General features: G+C 38.9%; 1 protein-coding gene across 1 annotated transcript in view; it reads left to right on the forward strand.

Annotated features, from left to right (window-relative positions):
- Nucleotides 1–18,677, forward strand: part of INTS4 (integrator complex subunit 4) — a 113,212-nt gene that overhangs the window by 89,109 nt on the left and 5,426 nt on the right. The window contains exons 16-21 of the mRNA XM_082844524.1: nt 2,332–2,425; nt 5,276–5,356; nt 7,204–7,334; nt 12,892–12,951; nt 14,708–14,867; nt 15,093–15,236. Coding sequence (XP_082700650.1) covers nt 2,332–2,425; nt 5,276–5,356; nt 7,204–7,334; nt 12,892–12,951; nt 14,708–14,867; nt 15,093–15,236 — 670 coding nt within the window. The remainder of the gene's footprint in view (nt 1–2,331; nt 2,426–5,275; nt 5,357–7,203; nt 7,335–12,891; nt 12,952–14,707; nt 14,868–15,092; nt 15,237–18,677) is intronic.

Raw genomic sequence — 18,677 nt, forward strand, 5'->3', positions numbered from 1 at the left:
AACACTGGGACACAGAGCTTTTTGAGCAGGGCTGCCAAGTTTCTATTTTTGTTTGTATAATAGTTCAGATTTCCCATGGCTAGTTGGGTTGCATCTTGTTTTGTGCAATTCAGACCAAATGCTACAGGGCAAGGGTGGTAGAATGACTTAACACATGGGGGCAGTCAGCTAACGTATAGTCAGCTGGTCAGTGTTCTCTATAATGTAGCAGAAGGCAGAATCTTTCTGGAGATGAAATGGTTCAGATGTAGAGTGATTCAGGGCCATCTTCTGCAAGAGAGACATCAGAGATGCGAAAGGGAGAGACCAGCTGGCCGCCAAAATAGGATTTTACAGTTATGGTTAGCTAGCGCAGGGTCTTGCCTTTTATTGTGCTTGATTCCCACACATGAGCAGGCTCTCCGGGATTAGCTCAAATCACCAAGACTCAAAAGAGTCGGTATATAAGCCACAGACCCCAATTTCTTCAGTCACTTTGGAAATAATTCATTTTTGCCCCTTTCCAGGGCATCTCCTTTCTTGTATCAAGGTTCTCAGGAGGCAGCATTAGCTATCAGAAAGTTGCCTGAAATAAGAGGGAGGGGCTTAGTCCAATGGACAATTTTGTACAGGCTGCTATGAAACCTGATATAGTATCCCAGCCCTGAAACAGTTAACTTCCCTCATGAGCCAGATCTTTAGGTTTCCCACAGTTATCATTTCTATGTGAAATTTTGATACGACATTAAAAAACAAAGCAGCTTTCTATGAATTTTTTCTGAGATTGTTAGCTTGCTTGCTCGCACTCTCTCTCATTCTCCCTCTCTCTCCTCCCCAAAAAAGAAGAAAGAAAAGAAAAACATTACTTTTTGTAGATGTGTAGCATATTTCCAAAAGAATTTAAAAGAAACTGGTATGGTAGTTGCCTCTGGAAAAGGTTACTGGTTAGCAGCACACAGGTATAGGAAAGTGGACTAATTTAATTATCTATCCTTTAGTATCTTTTGAATTCTATTCCTTATTGGTGTAATTCTATAACTAGGTATGTATAACCTATTAAAAAAATTAAATGTTTCAAATCAGTAGTCCCAGCCCTGAACACAACTATTTTATGTGTGTGTACCACTTTCTGTACTCTTGTCCACAGGCAGATGTATTTAATATGGTTGCAATCACTTTGTCTATACCTATGTCCAGTTAGCATGCTTTAATTGTGAGCATGAATCAGAAAACCTTATCTCAAATTAACTTATAATGGGTATTTATTTCTTCATATGAACAGAAATCAGAGGCATTTCTTAGTATGGTATGGTTAAGTAGTTCATTTATATCATTAAGGACCCAGTTTCTCTCTCTCTTTGGATTTTTCTTGTCCTCAACATTTGCTTTATCCCAAGGCTTTTTTTCTTTTAGAGTTACAGTATGACTGCCAGTGGTAATCAGGACTATAAAACATTCTTGTTCAGTCTAGTGAGAGATAGAGACAGAGAGAGAGAAAGAGAAAATGAGTGATTCATAGACCACCATCAGACCTGCTTCAAGCATTGAATATAAGTCCTTCCATTAGGACTCATAAGGCCAACCTAGGTGACCTAACCAGGAAGATGATGTGTGCTAATTAGCTTAGTCCAGTTGGACTCTACCTGGAACTAGGTTTGGGGCACCTTCTCTTGAACAAAATCAGGGTTCACTTAGTAAGGAAAAAGTGGAAAATTACTAACTAGGTAGACAGCCAATGGAGCCCACTATGATACCTTAAATTTTTTTTTTCTGATGATATAAAACATACCTCTATCTAGAAAACAGTTTGCTCTGTTTTTTCATATTTCATATATGTGTGTATGTATATATATATATATGTATATATATGGTTTTTACATAGTTGAGATCATATACCTTATTACCATATTATATTTTAATGGTTGTAGAATATTCCATTGACTGTATGTACAGTAATTTATTTAATAATTCCTCTACCATTGGATATTTAAGTAGTTACTGGGTTTTACTATAACATAACAATGAATATTGCGGGGCATAAAGTATTTCATTTCTGTTGAATGTTTCCCTTAGAATTACTTCGTAGCATAAAGCTACTGATCAAAACTTTTGACTATATGTGTGACTTTTATAACGTAGTACAGTTCTGTTTTCCAGAAGAATTATAGCAGCTTAAACTGCTATCAAAGTGTAAGTGAAACAGTTTCATTATAACCACTTCAGCATTGAGTGCTGTCATTTAAAATTTTTTTTACCAATTTACTAGGTATAAAGTGGTAAAAAGCTTTTGACATGATCTTTAATTGGTGTTATTCTTATTCTGTGTTTGGCTTGGGTTTTTATTTACTACAGGGATCTGCAAAGACTTGGAGAACTTCAGTCTGAATTGGCAGGAGTAGCCGACTTCTCTGCTACCTATCTTAGGTGTCAGCTTCTTCTCATCAAGGTTGGTTTGAATCCATTTTGTTCATGAGTGTGTTGCTAAGAATGCAGTTTAATGGACCCAGCAGTGTTTGAGGCTATAAGTAGAAAAATAACTGGTTTTATGCAACTGCTTAGCAATGGGGAAATTATGTACTCTGTAGTATAATTATATTTGCCTCTAATTAAAGAATTGTTAACTCATATAGGAATTTGAATTTTTTAATTTTGAGAGAATTCCTTTATCATATAATTAGAGCAGGTTGGATAACCATTTGCATTAGAATACCAAGGATTTTAATTGTTTTTTAACAATTTGATTAGCAAAGATCTTATATAAACATTTGTATTTTATATATTTATATATTTCTAAATGCTAATTTCATTTGGTCAGAGCCAAATTAGTCAAAGGTTGATTTCATTGCTCTTAAGAGCTAATGACTTGCTGTCATTTCATACTAGGTAGTTAGAGTACATATATATACATACACAAAATTGGTACCCAAAAGCTGTTTCAGTTCCCTGAGTTGAAAACCAGTTAAACTAGCTCAATAACTGTCAGCTTCTGCAGCAGAGTTCTGCTATAAATTTAGGCTTAGAAATTAGAAGAGCCCTTCTAACTTGATAAGACTTAACTTGGCTTTAGTTCTAAATGTGGTTAGTCTTCAAAGGTATTAAAGATATTTGACCAAAGTCAGAATAAATGGAGGCGTCAGAAGTTATTTGCCACTGTAAGATATGTGAGCTTAGGGTTTTGTAGGTGTGTGTATGCATGTGAAGATGAGTGTGTACACTGAAGTAGTTTGGGATTTAAACAGTCCTTATTTGGCTAGATAGATTCTTTCAAATATATATGCCTGTATAACCACCACCATGGTTAAGATATAGAAGATTTCCATTACCCCCCAAAGTTCCTTCATGTCCCTTTGCACAGTTATTTGGCTTTTCCAAGCTTCTATGAAACAAGGCTAATAATAACTCTACCCAGGTAAGGATTGGTAGCAAGCAGTGCATGTGAAAACCCTTGGTCTAGTGTCTGGTACACAGTGAGTGCCATGTCAGTGTTGGTCTTCTTCCTTCTTCCTTGGCTTGTTGTCTTCTAGATAGCAATACAAGAAGGCCTTTGAAAAGAATCCACTTTTCTTTAGTAGGAAAACAGAAGAGATTACTCCTAAAAAGAACACAGAACTATGTTTTTTATTCAGCGTCGTGTAGGAGAAGTGTAGGTAAGGGACCCAGACTTAGAACCCAAGGCAGGCAAGTGTTTGATAATAGGGGAGGAGCTAAATAAATCGTGGCACGTCCACTCAACAGTATATTCTGTAGCAGTAATGATCTTCATGAAGAATTATATAAGAACATGACCAAATGTGACATAATATTATGTACCCAAAGAAGCACACAAAATTACTTCTGCTTTCTGACTACAACTATATAAAAAAACATGCATATAGGAAGTGATTGGAAGCAAATATTTAAAAACAATAACTCTTAATGGCAGTATGATTTGGGTTATTAAACAATTTCTATATCTATAATCTAGACCTGCCACTGTCAAATACAGTAGTCACTAGGTATGTGTGACCATTGAGCACTTTAAATGTTCATGTTGAGGACTTCCCTGGTGGTGCAGTGCTTAAGAATCCGCCTGCCAATGCAGGGGACACGGGTTCGATCCCTGGTCTGGGAAGATCCCACGTGCCGCGGAGCAACTAAGCCCGTGCACCACAACTACTGAGCCTGCGCTCTAGAGCCCACGAGCCACAACTGCTGAGCCCAAATGGCACAACTACTGAATCCCGCCCACCTAGAGCCCGTGCTTCGCAACAAGAGAAGCCACCGCAGTGAGAAGCCCATGCACCGCAAGGAAGAGTAGCCCCGCTCGCCGCAACTAGAGAAAGCCCGCGCCCATCAACGAAGACCCAATGCAGACCCAAAGACCCAATAAAAAATAAATAAATTTATAAAAATAAGTAAATAAATGTTCATATTGAGATGTACTGTAAGTGTAAAATACACACTGGATTTCTTAGACTTAGTATAAAAAATGTAAACTATTTCAATAATTTAAAAAATATTGATTGCATAGTGAAATAATATCTTATTTATACTGGGTTAAATAAACTATATTAAAATTAATTTCACCTGTTTCTTTTTACTTTTAAAGATGTGGCTACTGTAAAGTGTAAAATTACATACACGGCTTGTGTTATATTTCTGTTGTATAGTGTTAGTCTAGGTTTTCTGCAATGTCATTATGTCTGTAATTAAGAAGGGCTGTGAAAATAAGAGACTATAGCAGAGGTTTAGATGAGATGGCCGTATGGATGGATAGGCGAGGAGGGAGATGGAAGGTAAAATCCATGGCTCTAAGTGATAGTTTTGAATGTGCAGAGATTGAGAGAGGGAGGAATCTAGGAAAGCTTCTTGATTTCTTGTTCGAGTATGTTGGTAAGGTGATGGGGCTGTTCAAAGGATAGAGAGCATGGAGCAAAGAAAAAGGAACTAAGTCAGGGAAGAAGGGTCTAGGCAGTCTGGTTAGTCCAGTGACTCTGGGATCAAGAAGGTCCCAGAGCCTCAGAAGCCTGGCTTGCCTGGACATTCTTGGTGAGGCCTTCATGGCTCCTGCACTCTGCTTGCAAGCTCTGGTCTGGAACATAGGGTCTTTGGGCCAAGAATTGAATGGGGAGGAGTTCATTTGGCCCAAATCATTGGTCTCCTCTCTGTCCGTAATAGGTTGGGCTTATTGGCCTAAAAGAATAAGAATGAGGAAGTCTTGATCACGGTAAATTTTCAAAGCAAAACAGACACTTAAGTCTCAAATTATATGGCAGTCTTTTTGACCTCTGTGTTCTGTCCTCTCCTGGTTTGTTAGGCCTTGCAGGAAAAGCTGTGGAATGTGGCTGCCCCTTTGTATTTGAAGCAGAGTGATTTGGCCTCAGCAGCAGCAAAACAGGTAAGCTTATTGAGACCTTCTCCTCAGGTGGATCTCTGTCCAGATCTCTGTCCAGAAATTGCATTGTCTAAGTTAGAGTCAGAGGCCTTCACAAGGCTCTGCTGTGGCCTCCCCATTTTTAGCCTGTGTCAGAAGTTAGTGATACGAGAAGCAGCATAATTAGGGGACACAGCACTGGCTTTAGAGTCAGGGGACTTGGGTTCTGTTCCCATGTCTGCCTCTAATTTGTTGGGTGGTGTTGAGCAGGTTACTTAACCTCCCTGATTTCTAAGATTTCTTTTGTGTTCTAAAATATTATTAGTTTGTATTTCAGATATACTAAAATCCAATAAATACTATCATGAATCTTTCATCTGAAAATGTAGCTGAATTCGTTTTGAGGTGGTTATATTTTTAGCCTGCACCATCTCTCTTTCTCTCTCTTTTCTTTAACCATCTCTTGAATATTTAAAGGTCCTTTTTTTCCTCCTCAGTTCATTAAGTAGCATTTAATTTTACTTGCCTTAAGTTTATTTCTTTCTAGTTTTGAGCAATTTCCCTTCATTCTTGGGTATTGGGATTTGGTGAACTCTTCTGGGTCATGTCTTCCCAATAGTAAGTCTGTATATGACTAATTACAACCCTGTAGAAAGATAATGATGGTGACTATGATTGTTACATTACAGTTCACTAAATGATTTCAGGTCTATTTTAATTAGCCCTCATAATAATTCCATTAGGTTGGAATAAGTATTAAGTCCATTTTACAGATGAAACAACGCTCAGCAAGGTTATATTCGTAGAGCTATAGGTAGTAAGTCAGGAACTTGAGCTCAGGTACTCTGATACCCAGAGTCTGTTTTCTTTCCGCTACTCTGCTTCATCTCTCATCTAATCTAGACTCCCTTTCAGACCTGCCATGTGGCTTATTGTAGGGGAGTAGAACTTAATGACAACAGAACACCAATAGGCCATGTTGGGAGGGATGGGACAGGGAGCAGTAGTCTGGAAGAAAGAGAAAGGAATTACCATTGCTGTGTGACAGTTACTGTGCTAAGCACCTTCCATACCCCATTTAATCCTTTAAATTTTATGATGTTGGTGCTGTTTCTTCTGCATTTACAGATAGGGAAACTGAGGCACCATGTAATTAGGAAACTTATCTTACTGTCAGTTGTAGAAGACAGCTGACAGGGCTCTGACTCCAAAGCCTTCAATGGGAGGCAAGCATCATTGCCTACCATCATTACTTGCCTCCCATTGAAGAAAGGGAAGGGAAAGAGAAGCATCATTGGGGGGGGAGTCGCTGACTTGGATAGAACAGAGCGAGAGCTTAAGATGCACTGGGCTTGAGCTGAGGTCACTGACATTGTTTTCTGCACTGATTCCCTCCCTAAAATCCCTCTGAGACACCAGGCCCATAGAACAGTCTCGATGGCTAACAGGTGGTCAATGGTTCCTAATACTAAGTTCTTGAGGACTTTTCCTGAAGATTACGTTTCCATACGTATTCATTTGCCACCACATCACAGTGAATTTGCTTTAGTTACAAGCAGTGCTTTACAGTTTTATCAGTGTTTAAACTTTCATATCTTTATATCATCAACTAAGATGATATTACCAGATGGAAGTTTGTTTTTTTAATTGACAAAATAATTTATTCTCTCAACATGTATATTAATTTCTCTCAAATTACACTAGTTTCTCTCAACATAGGCACTTAAAATCTCAGTTCAGAATTAAAACATAGGCATTAAAAAAAGCACTCTGTTCAGATCTGGTTTCACTTAGAATCCTGTGCTGCTCTTTGTTCTTAAGTAAGACTATAATGATATTTTTGCTGCTTATTACTTACCTTTTCCTTATAGATCATGGAAGAAACCTACAAAATGGAGTTCATGTATAGTGGCGTGGAGAACAAGCAGGTGGTGATTATCCATCACATGAGGCTGCAGGCCAAAGCCTTGCAACTTATAGTAACAGCACGGACTGCTCGAGGGTAAGATGTGTGGTTGGTGAAAAAGGGTGGCTGAGTCCTTTTAAAGACACTTACAACTGCATTCAGAGATCTCACCAAGGTTAATGATGCGTGAAATAATATTTAGGAAAGACTACCTAAGGGATATACAAGCTCTTCATTTTTTCAGATATTCCAAGTTACATTCTTGGATCAGATTAGATCCCTGGAAAAACCCTTTGGTGGCTCTCCATTGCCTACAACACAACATAGGGCTTCATCTGGCAGCAAGGCATTCTGTATAGTCCTTGATAGATTTCTTTAAGAATATAGTGCCAGAACCACTTTTTTTCTCTTCTGATGGGACTAGTGCTCTATCTTAGGCAGTAAAGACAAATTATGAGAATGTATGGTGCTGTGAGACTACTTTGTTCAAATCCTGACTCTCTACTTACTTGTTGTTTGATTACAGACAGGTTTTTTTTAGCCTCTCTGTGCCTTGTTTTCCTGTTTGTAAAATGAGAACCATGACAGCATCTATCTCATGGTGTTTCTGTGAAAAATGAATGGGATAATACATGTAAAAGCACTTAGCATGGTACTTAGTACATAGTAAGAGCTCATTATAATTGTAGCTGTTAGACTTTCTGATAATGAGAATTGCTATATTTCATTGATTCTAAAATGCACATTTAAAAATTTTACTTCTCTGAAATCAGATATTTTGATGGTGTGCCGTAGTTTGAAAGTGTTTTTGTTTCTTGGTGTTTCATAAAATAAAGGTGCATCTTAAGAATAATGGCACCACGGATTTAATGTAATATAGTACTTAGGAAACTCGTCATCAGACAGGAGACACATTTGATGCTCAGTCCACCAGTTGTGTCAGCCTAAAAATAGTGTAGAGAAATAAGTGAGTGTTAAGCACTGAAAAATACATTAAAAGGAACATTGTATTATTTTATTTCTTTGCTTATCTTGATAGTGACCTGATAAACTCAGGTAGTAATTTAATCTTAGAGATAGCCATACATTCATTTAACAAATGTTTAATTCCTGCTATGTGCCAGTCACAGCTGAGAAAAGATAGGTGCTTGTGCTGGCATCTACACTTTTTTTTTTTTTTTTTGCGGTACGCGGGCCTCTTACTGTTGTGGCCTCTCCCGTTGCGGAGCACAGGCTCCAGACGCACAGGCTCAGCGACCATGGCTCATGGGCCCAGCCGCTCCGCGGCATGTGGGATCTTCCTGGACCGGGGCATGAACCCGTGTCCCCTGCATCGGCAGGCGGACTCTCAACCACTGCGCCACCAGGGAAGCCCTACGCATTTTTATTTAAAGAAAATAAATATCTTTTTCAGTTTATGTATGATTATTGTAAAACTTTAAATATTGCAGATTAAGTGAACATTCTGTTCTCTGGTAATCTACCCCTTGTAAAACAAATGACTAAAAGTGTAGATTATAAATGCGTGTATTAGCGTAAATCGAATCATAATATACTTGGCCGTTCTGCCATATTTTCATTTCATCCAACAATATTTCGTATTTCCATGTCATTGTATAAAGATTCCAATATATTTGGTGTTTACTCATGCTATATTATTTTATATTTTCCATTTGTATGCATACCTGCTTCTTTTTCTTTTTCCTTGATTTTTGCTGGAAATTTTTTATTGTTTTGTTTCTTTCTTCTTCCAGGGGTTTGAAAGTTCTGTACCCTAATTTTAACCTATTCAAGTGAGAGGCAGTAGAACATAATGATTAAGAGGGCTGGGGTGCCTCATTGATTTGATTCAGATCTTGACTCCACCATTTGCAAACTTAGTGACCTTGGACAAGTTACTTAAGAACTTCTGTCTCAGTTTATTTCCCATAGTTTAAACTGGGATAATAATAGTACTTGCCTCTCTGTCATAGGGTTATTGTAAGGATTATTGAATTATTATATGTAAAGCCCTTAAAATACTGCCTGACACATTAAGAGTAAACACTTGACAAATGTTAGCTCATTTTAGTTGTATAAATAGTATTTTTACTCATATATATATATATATATATATAATTTTTTTTTAATTTTTGGCTGTGTTGGGTCCTTGTTGCTGTGCACGGGCTTTCTTTTTGCAGCAAGCGAGGGCTACTCTTCGTTGCGGTGCACGGGCTTCTCATTGCAGTGGCTTCTCTTTGTTGCAGAGCACGGGCTCTAGAGCACAGGCTCAGTAGTTGTGGCGCACGGGTGTACTTGCTTCACGACATGTGGGACCTTCCCGGACCAGGGCTCGAACCTGTGTCCCCTACACTGGCTGGCGGATTCTTAACCACTGCGCCACCAGGGAATCCCTACCCTTACATTTTTAATAAACAGATTGACCTTATATTTTTCAGCATTAAAAAATAGAATTTATGATCATCTCTATCAGGACCATATCTAATCAAAATGAAAGTTTTAGTGTATTTTTATTTGATTGTTTCATGCTGTTAAATAATTTAGAATTTAGTTTCAGATTGTTCTTTTTTTTTTTTTGTGGTACGCGTGCCTCTCACTGCTGTGGCCCCTCCCACCGCGGAGCACAGGCCCCGGACGCGCAGGCCCAGCGGCCATGGCTTATGGCCCCAGCCGCTCCACGGCATGCGGGATCCTCCCGGACCGGGGCGCGAACCTGTGTCCCCTACATCGGCAGGCGGACTCTCAACCACTGCGCCACCAGGGAAGCCCTCAGATTGTTCTTTTTTAAAATTGAAGTATAGTTGATATACAATATTAGTTTCAGGTGTACAGCATAGTGATTCAGTATTTTTACAGGTTATACTCCATTAAAAGTTATTATAAGATAATGGCTATAATTCCCTGTGCTGTACAATATATTGGATTATGGTTTTTAACGTATCTCTTATTTTAAGAATTCTTTCTTAAAATAGCATTACTCTTTATAAGTACATTATCAAAATAATTTAGCTCCAGCTTACCCACCACTGTTCTTTTTGTATCACAATTGCCTTTTAAAATTCCTTGTTCTAATTCACCATTTATCTGACTGGAACACATTCGCTAGTATTGTTTTTCAGAGTAAGTATATAAGTAGTATACTCATTGAGACTTCGCATATCTAAAACTGCCTTTCTTTTGCTCTTATACATAATTGGAATTCTTTCAGAACTCTGTTAATATTGCTATGTTACCTTTTAGTATTTAATGTTACAGTTAGGATGTCTGATGTCTGTCTGGTTCTCTTTCCTTTGTAGTTAGCTTATTTTTCATGGCTCAAAGCTGTAAACTTTTCTTTTTCTTTTTAGAATTCAGAAATTTCATCAGGATATGTCTAGTTATGTGTTTCCTTTCATTATTCTTACTGACTTTTAATGGGACTTCGAAGTCTCAGCTCTGTTTTATCTCAGGGATTTTTTCCCTCTATTATTTCTTTAATTACTACTTCTTCCATCCACTCCAGTCTGCCATACTAGATATTGTATCTTCTGGATCTATTTTCCCTATATCTTATCTTTTCTCTCACAATTTCAGTTTCTTTTTCTACTTTATATTCTGAGTAAATTCCTCAACGTACTCTTTTAATTTACCATTTCAGTTTTCATCATTTTTCATTCTAGTGTTCTTCAGTTGTTGAGTTGATTTCATTATTATTATTTCCAAGTGTGCTTTCTTCTGTGTACCTTTTTTGTAGCAGTTTTTCTCACTTTATCAATGCGATATCCTTTCAAATCTCCTCTTAAATCTTAATCAGGTTGTTTATTAGAATTTTAAAAAAAGCTTTCTGTGCTTTCTTCCCTTGACATTACCTCACTGAGGTCTGCTTGGTCTCCTTTACAGCTCCTTATCATCCTTATAACATCTAATAATTTTTCATTGTCTTTGAATACTTATAAGTGAAAGTTTAGACTAGTTTAAATTGGTAACTGGTATAGGTTTCCCCGATAGTTACAGGTCAATGTTTGGTTTCCCCTAGTGGGCCTCACTCTTACATTGAAAGTGGGGATTCTTAGTGCTAGAGGCCTACTTCATGTACGTACCATGTAGGTGAGGCTACCTACTCTGCTTGGGGGTTGGGGAAGAGTTCCCAAATCTTTTTGTATTTTACTGCTTGGAAATTCTCCAAGTGGGTTGTACGTGAGCAAGCCAAAAAAGGTGCTACTTGGCCAAATTGCTTTCATTTCAGTCTCTGCTTAGCTGGAGTTCTCCCTTCCAGCCCTCTCATCCTAGGTGGTCTTTGGTTGGTTAACCTCACCAGCAAATTTCAGTTCCACTTCTAGTAGTTTGTCAGAGTTAAGAAAGTTTCAAGTGCTACCTGCTTTTTAGGAAAATAATTCAAATTAATGTTGGTTGTAGAGTACATTTCCATCTGCCATTTATCATTTATCCATTCAACAAATATTTATTGCATAGCTGCTTGTGTCAGGAAATACATGATGAATGATACAAAGTCCCTACTCTCATGGAGCTTACGGTTTAGTAGAAAAACTTGACTCGGTTATTAAGAACCTTGATACCATTCTCTTACATGTTTTTATATAAGGAAAGAGTATTTGTTTTTTCTTCACTGGAACTTTACTCCTTCAATTAATAATATATTAATGAAAAAGAGTGGAACATTCCCTGCAGAAATTATAATAAATAAAATGCACAAAGATCAAAGGAAAAATCTGTTGTGTGATTAGTAAGTTATATTGGCCTGGCATGTTGCCTGGCTTATCTAGGTATACATTTAAGTTTTTACAGAAATGAAATACTCTAAGTACTACTTGACCAAAGAAGCCAAGATAGAGAAGAAAGCATATAGTCTGTGTCTGTGTGCAAAGTAGTAACAAAACTTTTTCCCCTTCTGCATGAAAATTTGACCTTTGGTTTCCAGATCTATTCCCTGGTAAGCTGATCGCATCAACTCTATTACTAGGTGACACTGCTATGGTAAAAATGATCTCTGAGAAAATTACATGTACACTAGAAGGAACTATCAGTGAACTATAATTACCTAATGCAGACACCATAGCTTTGGGCTTCATTGAATGCAGTGATTCTTGTAACTGAGCATATCCCTGTGGGGACCCTGGAAGGTATGCCTTTGGATTACTTCAAGAGATACTAGCACCTATGGAGCATGAGGCTTCTAAGTGAAGATGGTCTCCACATTAACCTGATGTAGATCTCATCTCCTTGAACCTGAGCTGTCAGTGGCAAGGTCAGAGCTCCCAGACAGCTATGTAGATGGTTGAATGGGCTGCTGCCAAGGACTCCTGCAGAGGAGGAATATGACATTGCACTGCCTGTAAGCTGTGCTTCTGTCCTATATCCTTACTGAATCTGGTGCCAAGTGTGGCCTGTGATAGTCTTTGAATTTGAATGTACATTGAGCCTAATGGGCACTGCAGTGTTTTAATTAGGTCTTGGGATCCTGGCAAATATTTCCCCCTAGGTCCATTAGGAGTCCTCTGTTTCTCTTACGGATAATTTTTATAGTATAATATGCTCATCGTCTTTTCTTGTGGGCTCAGGTTTCTGGAACTTTGGTCTTTACTCCTCAGTTCTCAGATTTCACAAGCAAATTACATGGGTTTTTGTTTGTTTTGTTGTTTTTTCTTTTCTACAGAGTTGACCCCTTATTTGGGATGTGTGAAAAATTTTTACAGGAAGTGGACTTTTTTCAGAGGTAAGTATTTCATCACCTTCTAGCTTATTAAATCTTGGTTATGTAAAGATTGTACTTACAGGGAAACAAGAGCAATCACAAGCCAGAATCTTTGGTTTAGCCCATGTAGCCAAGCTATTATGATACATGCAGTGTGCCCTAATTTGTATACAGGTGGCTCTCAGTATCCATGGGTTCTGCATTCATGGATACGGAGGGTTTGACTGTATTATTCCATTTTATGTAAAGGACTTGAGCATCCGTGGATTTTGGTATTTGCAAGGGGTCCTGGAACCAATCCACCACAGATACTGAGAGATAACTGTATTTTCTTTACTGGTATATAAACTTCTTAGGTTAGCTAAACATACAACATAATAATAAAAACATTAGGAATGTTTTTGATTCAGCACTCAGCTGGGCCAGAAAAAGACAAATATTATGTGAGAAAACTCAAACTCTTGTTGAAAAATCACAGCTTGTCTCTTTTTCTTCACCATGGTTCTTAAACTTGCATATTTCTGTCTAATCTACAAAAATTGTTCCATCATTCTATAGGTAGCTTTTATTTTGTAGCATAGATATGTTTTCTCAGGATTCATTATGAAGTAAATCAGCTAAAACATATGCAGTCAATGAGTGGAAGGCTTGGTGAAACAGTGGGGGTCGAGGTAGTGACCTTGACTGTGACCTGTGGTATGCTGGCGATACAATACAGGGAAGAAGGCATTTATAGGATTTTAAAATCTAATATTTATTAAGTCTAATATTTCATTTTTTCACTCCTTGCTTCTACCCCCATGAACTTTACCAAACCTGGCCCTACAGGTTTGTATGACTCTATACTTTTCAGGCTGTTTTCATTTGGGTGATGATGGCTTCCTATAGGGCTGAGTTGCAATACTACTCTTCACCAATAGGAGCTGCTCTCTAGTAAATGATACAATCTAGCTTGACTCTTTAGATCCTGACTTCAAATCTCTACGAAGCCCATGCCTTACTTTTGGTTTTAGATTTTTTTTTTTAATTGAAGTATAGTTGGTTTACAATGTTGTATATGTTTCTGGTGTACAGCAAACTGATTTAGTTAGACATGGTTTTAGATTCTTTAAGGTGGAGAGTCTTGTTTTTGCACAGTTGGGTTGGAGAGATTTTTGGAAAGATGACAGCTCTGATTTGCCACAGATGAGGATCTGTTGTTAAGGGCTGCACATTCTTTCTTAATTCAGCCTCTGAGTCCCTATACTGATAACACCCCTCAGTGAAATATTTTTTGACTATCTCCTTCTACAAAGCAGAGTACTGTGGAATCATTCAGAGCTGAGAGTAAGTTACTTAACTTTTTTTAAGCCTCAGTACAACATTATCCTCTCTGAATCTCAATGTTCCTATCAGTGATGCTCCATTAAGACAGGCTTTTTCTTCTCTTTTGCTCAGTGTCTAGAATAGTACTTGGTAAGACCTAAAGACATATTTGTTATATTAACTAATGAATCTGTAATATGACAATAATAATTCTAACAATGCACAGGACTACTGGGAGGATTAAATAAGGTAGTGTAAAACACTTAAGAGGATGCCTGGCATATATAGGTATTTAATAAGCAAGGCTATTATGATGGTCATGTCACTACAGCATAATTACATAGGTGCATGGCTTTCCTCGGTAACCATGAACTCCTCCAGTTCATCACTTTTCCTACCTCAGGGCTTGGCAGAAGTTTGGGGCTCAGCCTGTGGTGAATGAATGCATAGTTGCTTCTGTTTGTTCCTTCAGGTGTTTCATCGCTGATTTGCCCCACCTGCAGGACAGCTTTGTGGACAAACTTCTTGACCTCATGCCCCGACTTACGACATCCAAACCTGCAGAAGTGGTCAAAATTCTACATACCATGCTGCGGCAGAGTACCTTCCTACACCTCCCCCTTCCAGAGCAGGTCAGTGTCTGTGTCATACCCCTTCAGGCGAAATCCATCCAGAGAGCATCCAAAACTGCTCATCTTGGTGATCTTCTTTGACCAGTGGAGGAGCTGGGTTAGGGCCTTTCCTCTGATTGACTAACATGTGTCCACCCATTAGATAAGGAGACAGAAAGGCAAGGACCATGTTTTGTTACCCAGAGATGACCTGGCTTTAGAATCATATTTTCTTCTTGCTTACAGATCCACAAAGCCTCAGCCACCATTATTGAGCCAGCGGGCGAGTCAGACAACCCTTTGCGGTTTACCTCTGGGTTGGTGGTGGCCCTGGATGTCGATGCAACCCTGGAACATGTTCAGGATCCTCAGAGCACTGTGAAGGTCCAGGTCTGTCAGGTTTTGGTTCCCATGGAGCTTCTAAACTGACTTTGTGTTGGAACTTTTAACTTTAGCACCCCTGTAATCTCTACCTGAGGGACAGAAACTGGGGAGAGAGAAGAGATAAGTTTTTATGGACAAGAGCCTGGGCGTGAATCCCAGCTCTACTGCTGAGTATGGTCTGGAGGAAGTTACTTTAAACTCTGAACCTTAGATTCTGCAACTGACAAATAGGAATAGTTGACATTGAAATGAAGTGATGTGTATAAAGTTCCTGGTCCCCAGTAAGGGTTCACTAAATGACAGGGCCGCTTCTATTCTTATAATGTGAAGTTAAGACTTGGTATTTTCAGGGCTATAAGCAAACTGTAATAAGTCCTTTTCCAGTTGTAGGTGGGTCAGCTTGGTGAATACAGTTTATGGGTGGGAAAAAGTAGTCACTAGGGAGTATTCTTTCCAAGTTAGATAGATGTACTAGAGAGACAGGAGAGGTGCAGTATAGGCACTAAGCAATTTAACAGTCAGTAGTTAAGCCCCACTAAGAGTCCTACCCATTTACACCCCCTCCCTCCCTCCCTCCCTCCCTCCCTTCCATCCATCCACGCTTACTCTATTGCACGTGCTAAGTGCTAGGCAAGCATGTCAGAATTCGTGCCCTGAGGATGCTTAGTTTCAGTGAGAGACAGACAAATGGACAGGCAGTTGTAAAACAGAAGTTCAGTCATCAGTTCCAACAGGCACAGGATGAATTAAGGATGTTATGGCCTCTTATTAAATCCTGATTGCTCACACAACATAGATCTAACTTTGGGAGCCACTTGCAACACTGCCTCCTGAAATGAGACCTAACTTTTTAAATAACCTGACCTATTCTCAAGACTAAGAGACTGGGACTTCCCTGGTGGTGCAGTGGATAAGACTCCGCGCTCCCAATGCAGGGAGCCCGCATTTGATCCCTGGTCAGGGAACTAGATCCCACATGCATGCCGCAACTAAGAGTTCACGTGCCTCAACTAGGGAGCCGCTTGCCGCAATCAAGGAGCCCGCCTGCCGCAACTAAGTGTTACTGAGTTCAAGCTCGCTCTGCTCACTGCACTACAGGCCAGTGAATCAGGAGATGAGGTGTTGAGACAAGGAATACGACTTTATTCGGAAAGCCGGCAGACCAAGAATATGGCAGACTAGTGTCTCTGAAAAACCATCTTATCTGGGTTTGGATGCCAGTTTCTTTTATAGAACAGAGAGGGGGAGGAGGTGAGGAAGTAAAGTAAAAAGGCCATAAGTTTTGCAAATGTCCCCTGGAATGGCTAGCCTCAGGGAGGGGATGTGTTAATTTCTTCTTTCTTGCAGCCACCCACAGGTGGACAGGGTCAGGATGCTTCCCCCAACAAAGGCACTTTGGTTTAACATTCAGGCAGAGGGACAGGGTTCCCCGAGGCAGGCCGTTATGTATAGACAGTATCCTTTTAGTGAACAACAGCAGGAAAGCAAAGGTTAAAGTAAAAGAAACAGGTCCAACATGTAGCCAGATTTGGCTCTTCTCTGTTACATAAGGAGCCCACGTACGGCAACTAAGGAGCCCGCGAGCCGCAACTAAGACCCAGCACAACCAACCAACCAACCAACGAAATAAATAAAGAAAATAAAGATTAAAAAAAAAAAAAAAAAAGAAAGACTAAGAGACTGGTTCAGTGAGATAATGGACCGATCTACCGACTTAGCTTCTGGATTGTGAAGCTTCTTAGAAGTTTCAAAGGCAGGAATGAAGGGGAACATAATACGCCACCCCAAAATAAGCCTTTTTGGCCTAAGGATTATTTTGGGATGATTATTTTTGAGAGGCTGTAGACTGGAAACAGAGTAGAATTGCCCTTTTGTGAGGGAAATTTACATTTATAAGGGAAATCTCCATTTGTAAGGTATCCCCCTCTCGGTACCAGAAAGGGAAGCAAGACTAAATCTCTAGAAATTCATCAGTGAAAACTATGCCAACTTAAATTTGCATAACACTCGTACCCTTGATTATTGTGTTTTACCTGATAACCTCCCATAACAGGCTCCCTTCCTCTTCAACATCTTTCTTTTGTTTTTAGCTGAATATGGTATTTAAGGTGATGGCTTGGTTAGTTTCAGGGAGTTACTCAGTTTTCCTAGGTCTCTTCCTTATATAGAGGAGACATATTTGTTATTAACTTCTATTTGTTTTTCTCCTGTTAATCTGCCTTTTATTATAGCAGGGTCTCAGCCAAGAACCTAGAAGGGTAGAGGGGAAATTAATTTTTCTCCCCTACAGGGTTATTTCCAGTTTTGGCTACTATAAAAACATTCTGCAATATACTTTAAATATATATATATATATATATATATATACACACACACACACACACACACACAAACACACATATATACATATGTATATATATATATACACATATATACATATACATATATATGTATATAATAATATATATATTATATAATATATAATATATAATATGTGTATATTATGTATGTATATATATAATATATATTATGTATATATATATATATATACATATATATATATAAATTATAAAGAATACTATGGAGAAGCCCTTAATTTGTAGAGTGTGACTAAGGAAGAGAAAGACTTTGTGGAGATACTGTTACATGGATGAGATAAAAGATGATTAAGAGCAAAGGATAGAGGTATTCCAAGCAGAAGGAATATGAATAAAAGTTAGGGATGCAAGCACCTGCAGTAAGTACAGAAAAATAGCCTGGAGCAGGCAGGGTCGGCTTCCTGGAAGAGAGTCAGGATGAATTAGGCCCTGAAGACGATTAATATTTACCTATGGTGACAGCAGAGGAAAAAAATCTTCTGGCTTCCCAGCAGGAATTATTAGAAATCATGAGACCTACAGAGAACTAACTCTGAGCTGCAGTTTTATTGGACGGCAGTTTTTTGTTTGTTGGTTTGTTTTCCCCTGTCTACCGAAAAAAAATGCACAACGTAGAATTTGAGAGTTATGTTTTTTTTGGCAGACGTTCTTAGATTGCAGGTATAGATTGTCGCAAGCCTGGGAGACAGCATCTCAGATAAATGCTGAGAAAACTGTTCCGAAGAGGAAGGGGGAAACCAGGATATATAGGAGTTTTTGCAACACCACCAGGTAGCCGGAACAAAAGACTACTGTTAATAAAAGAAAACTAGATATCTCAAGTTAAGGAATTTGGCACTTTTCTACATAAGGGAAGATGCAAGAGTCTGGACTCATTGAAATCATTCCTTTGATATGCACCTCATCTCTCTGGGGCCAGTATCCTGTGTTTCCTCTTCCCCGAGTTTCCTCAAGCTGCACCATTTGGGGTGGCTGCAGTCTAATGACTGCGGTCATTCCTTGTTTCCTTCCTCAGTTCCCTCAGGGCTCACTGCTGGAGGGCGGCTGCGGTTGCTGGTGGCCCAAAATC

The sequence above is a fragment of the Leucopleurus acutus genome (assembly GCF_964270905.1).
Source record: "Leucopleurus acutus genome assembly, chromosome: 8".
In the NCBI taxonomy this organism is placed as follows: domain Eukaryota; kingdom Metazoa; phylum Chordata; class Mammalia; order Artiodactyla; family Delphinidae; genus Leucopleurus; species Leucopleurus acutus.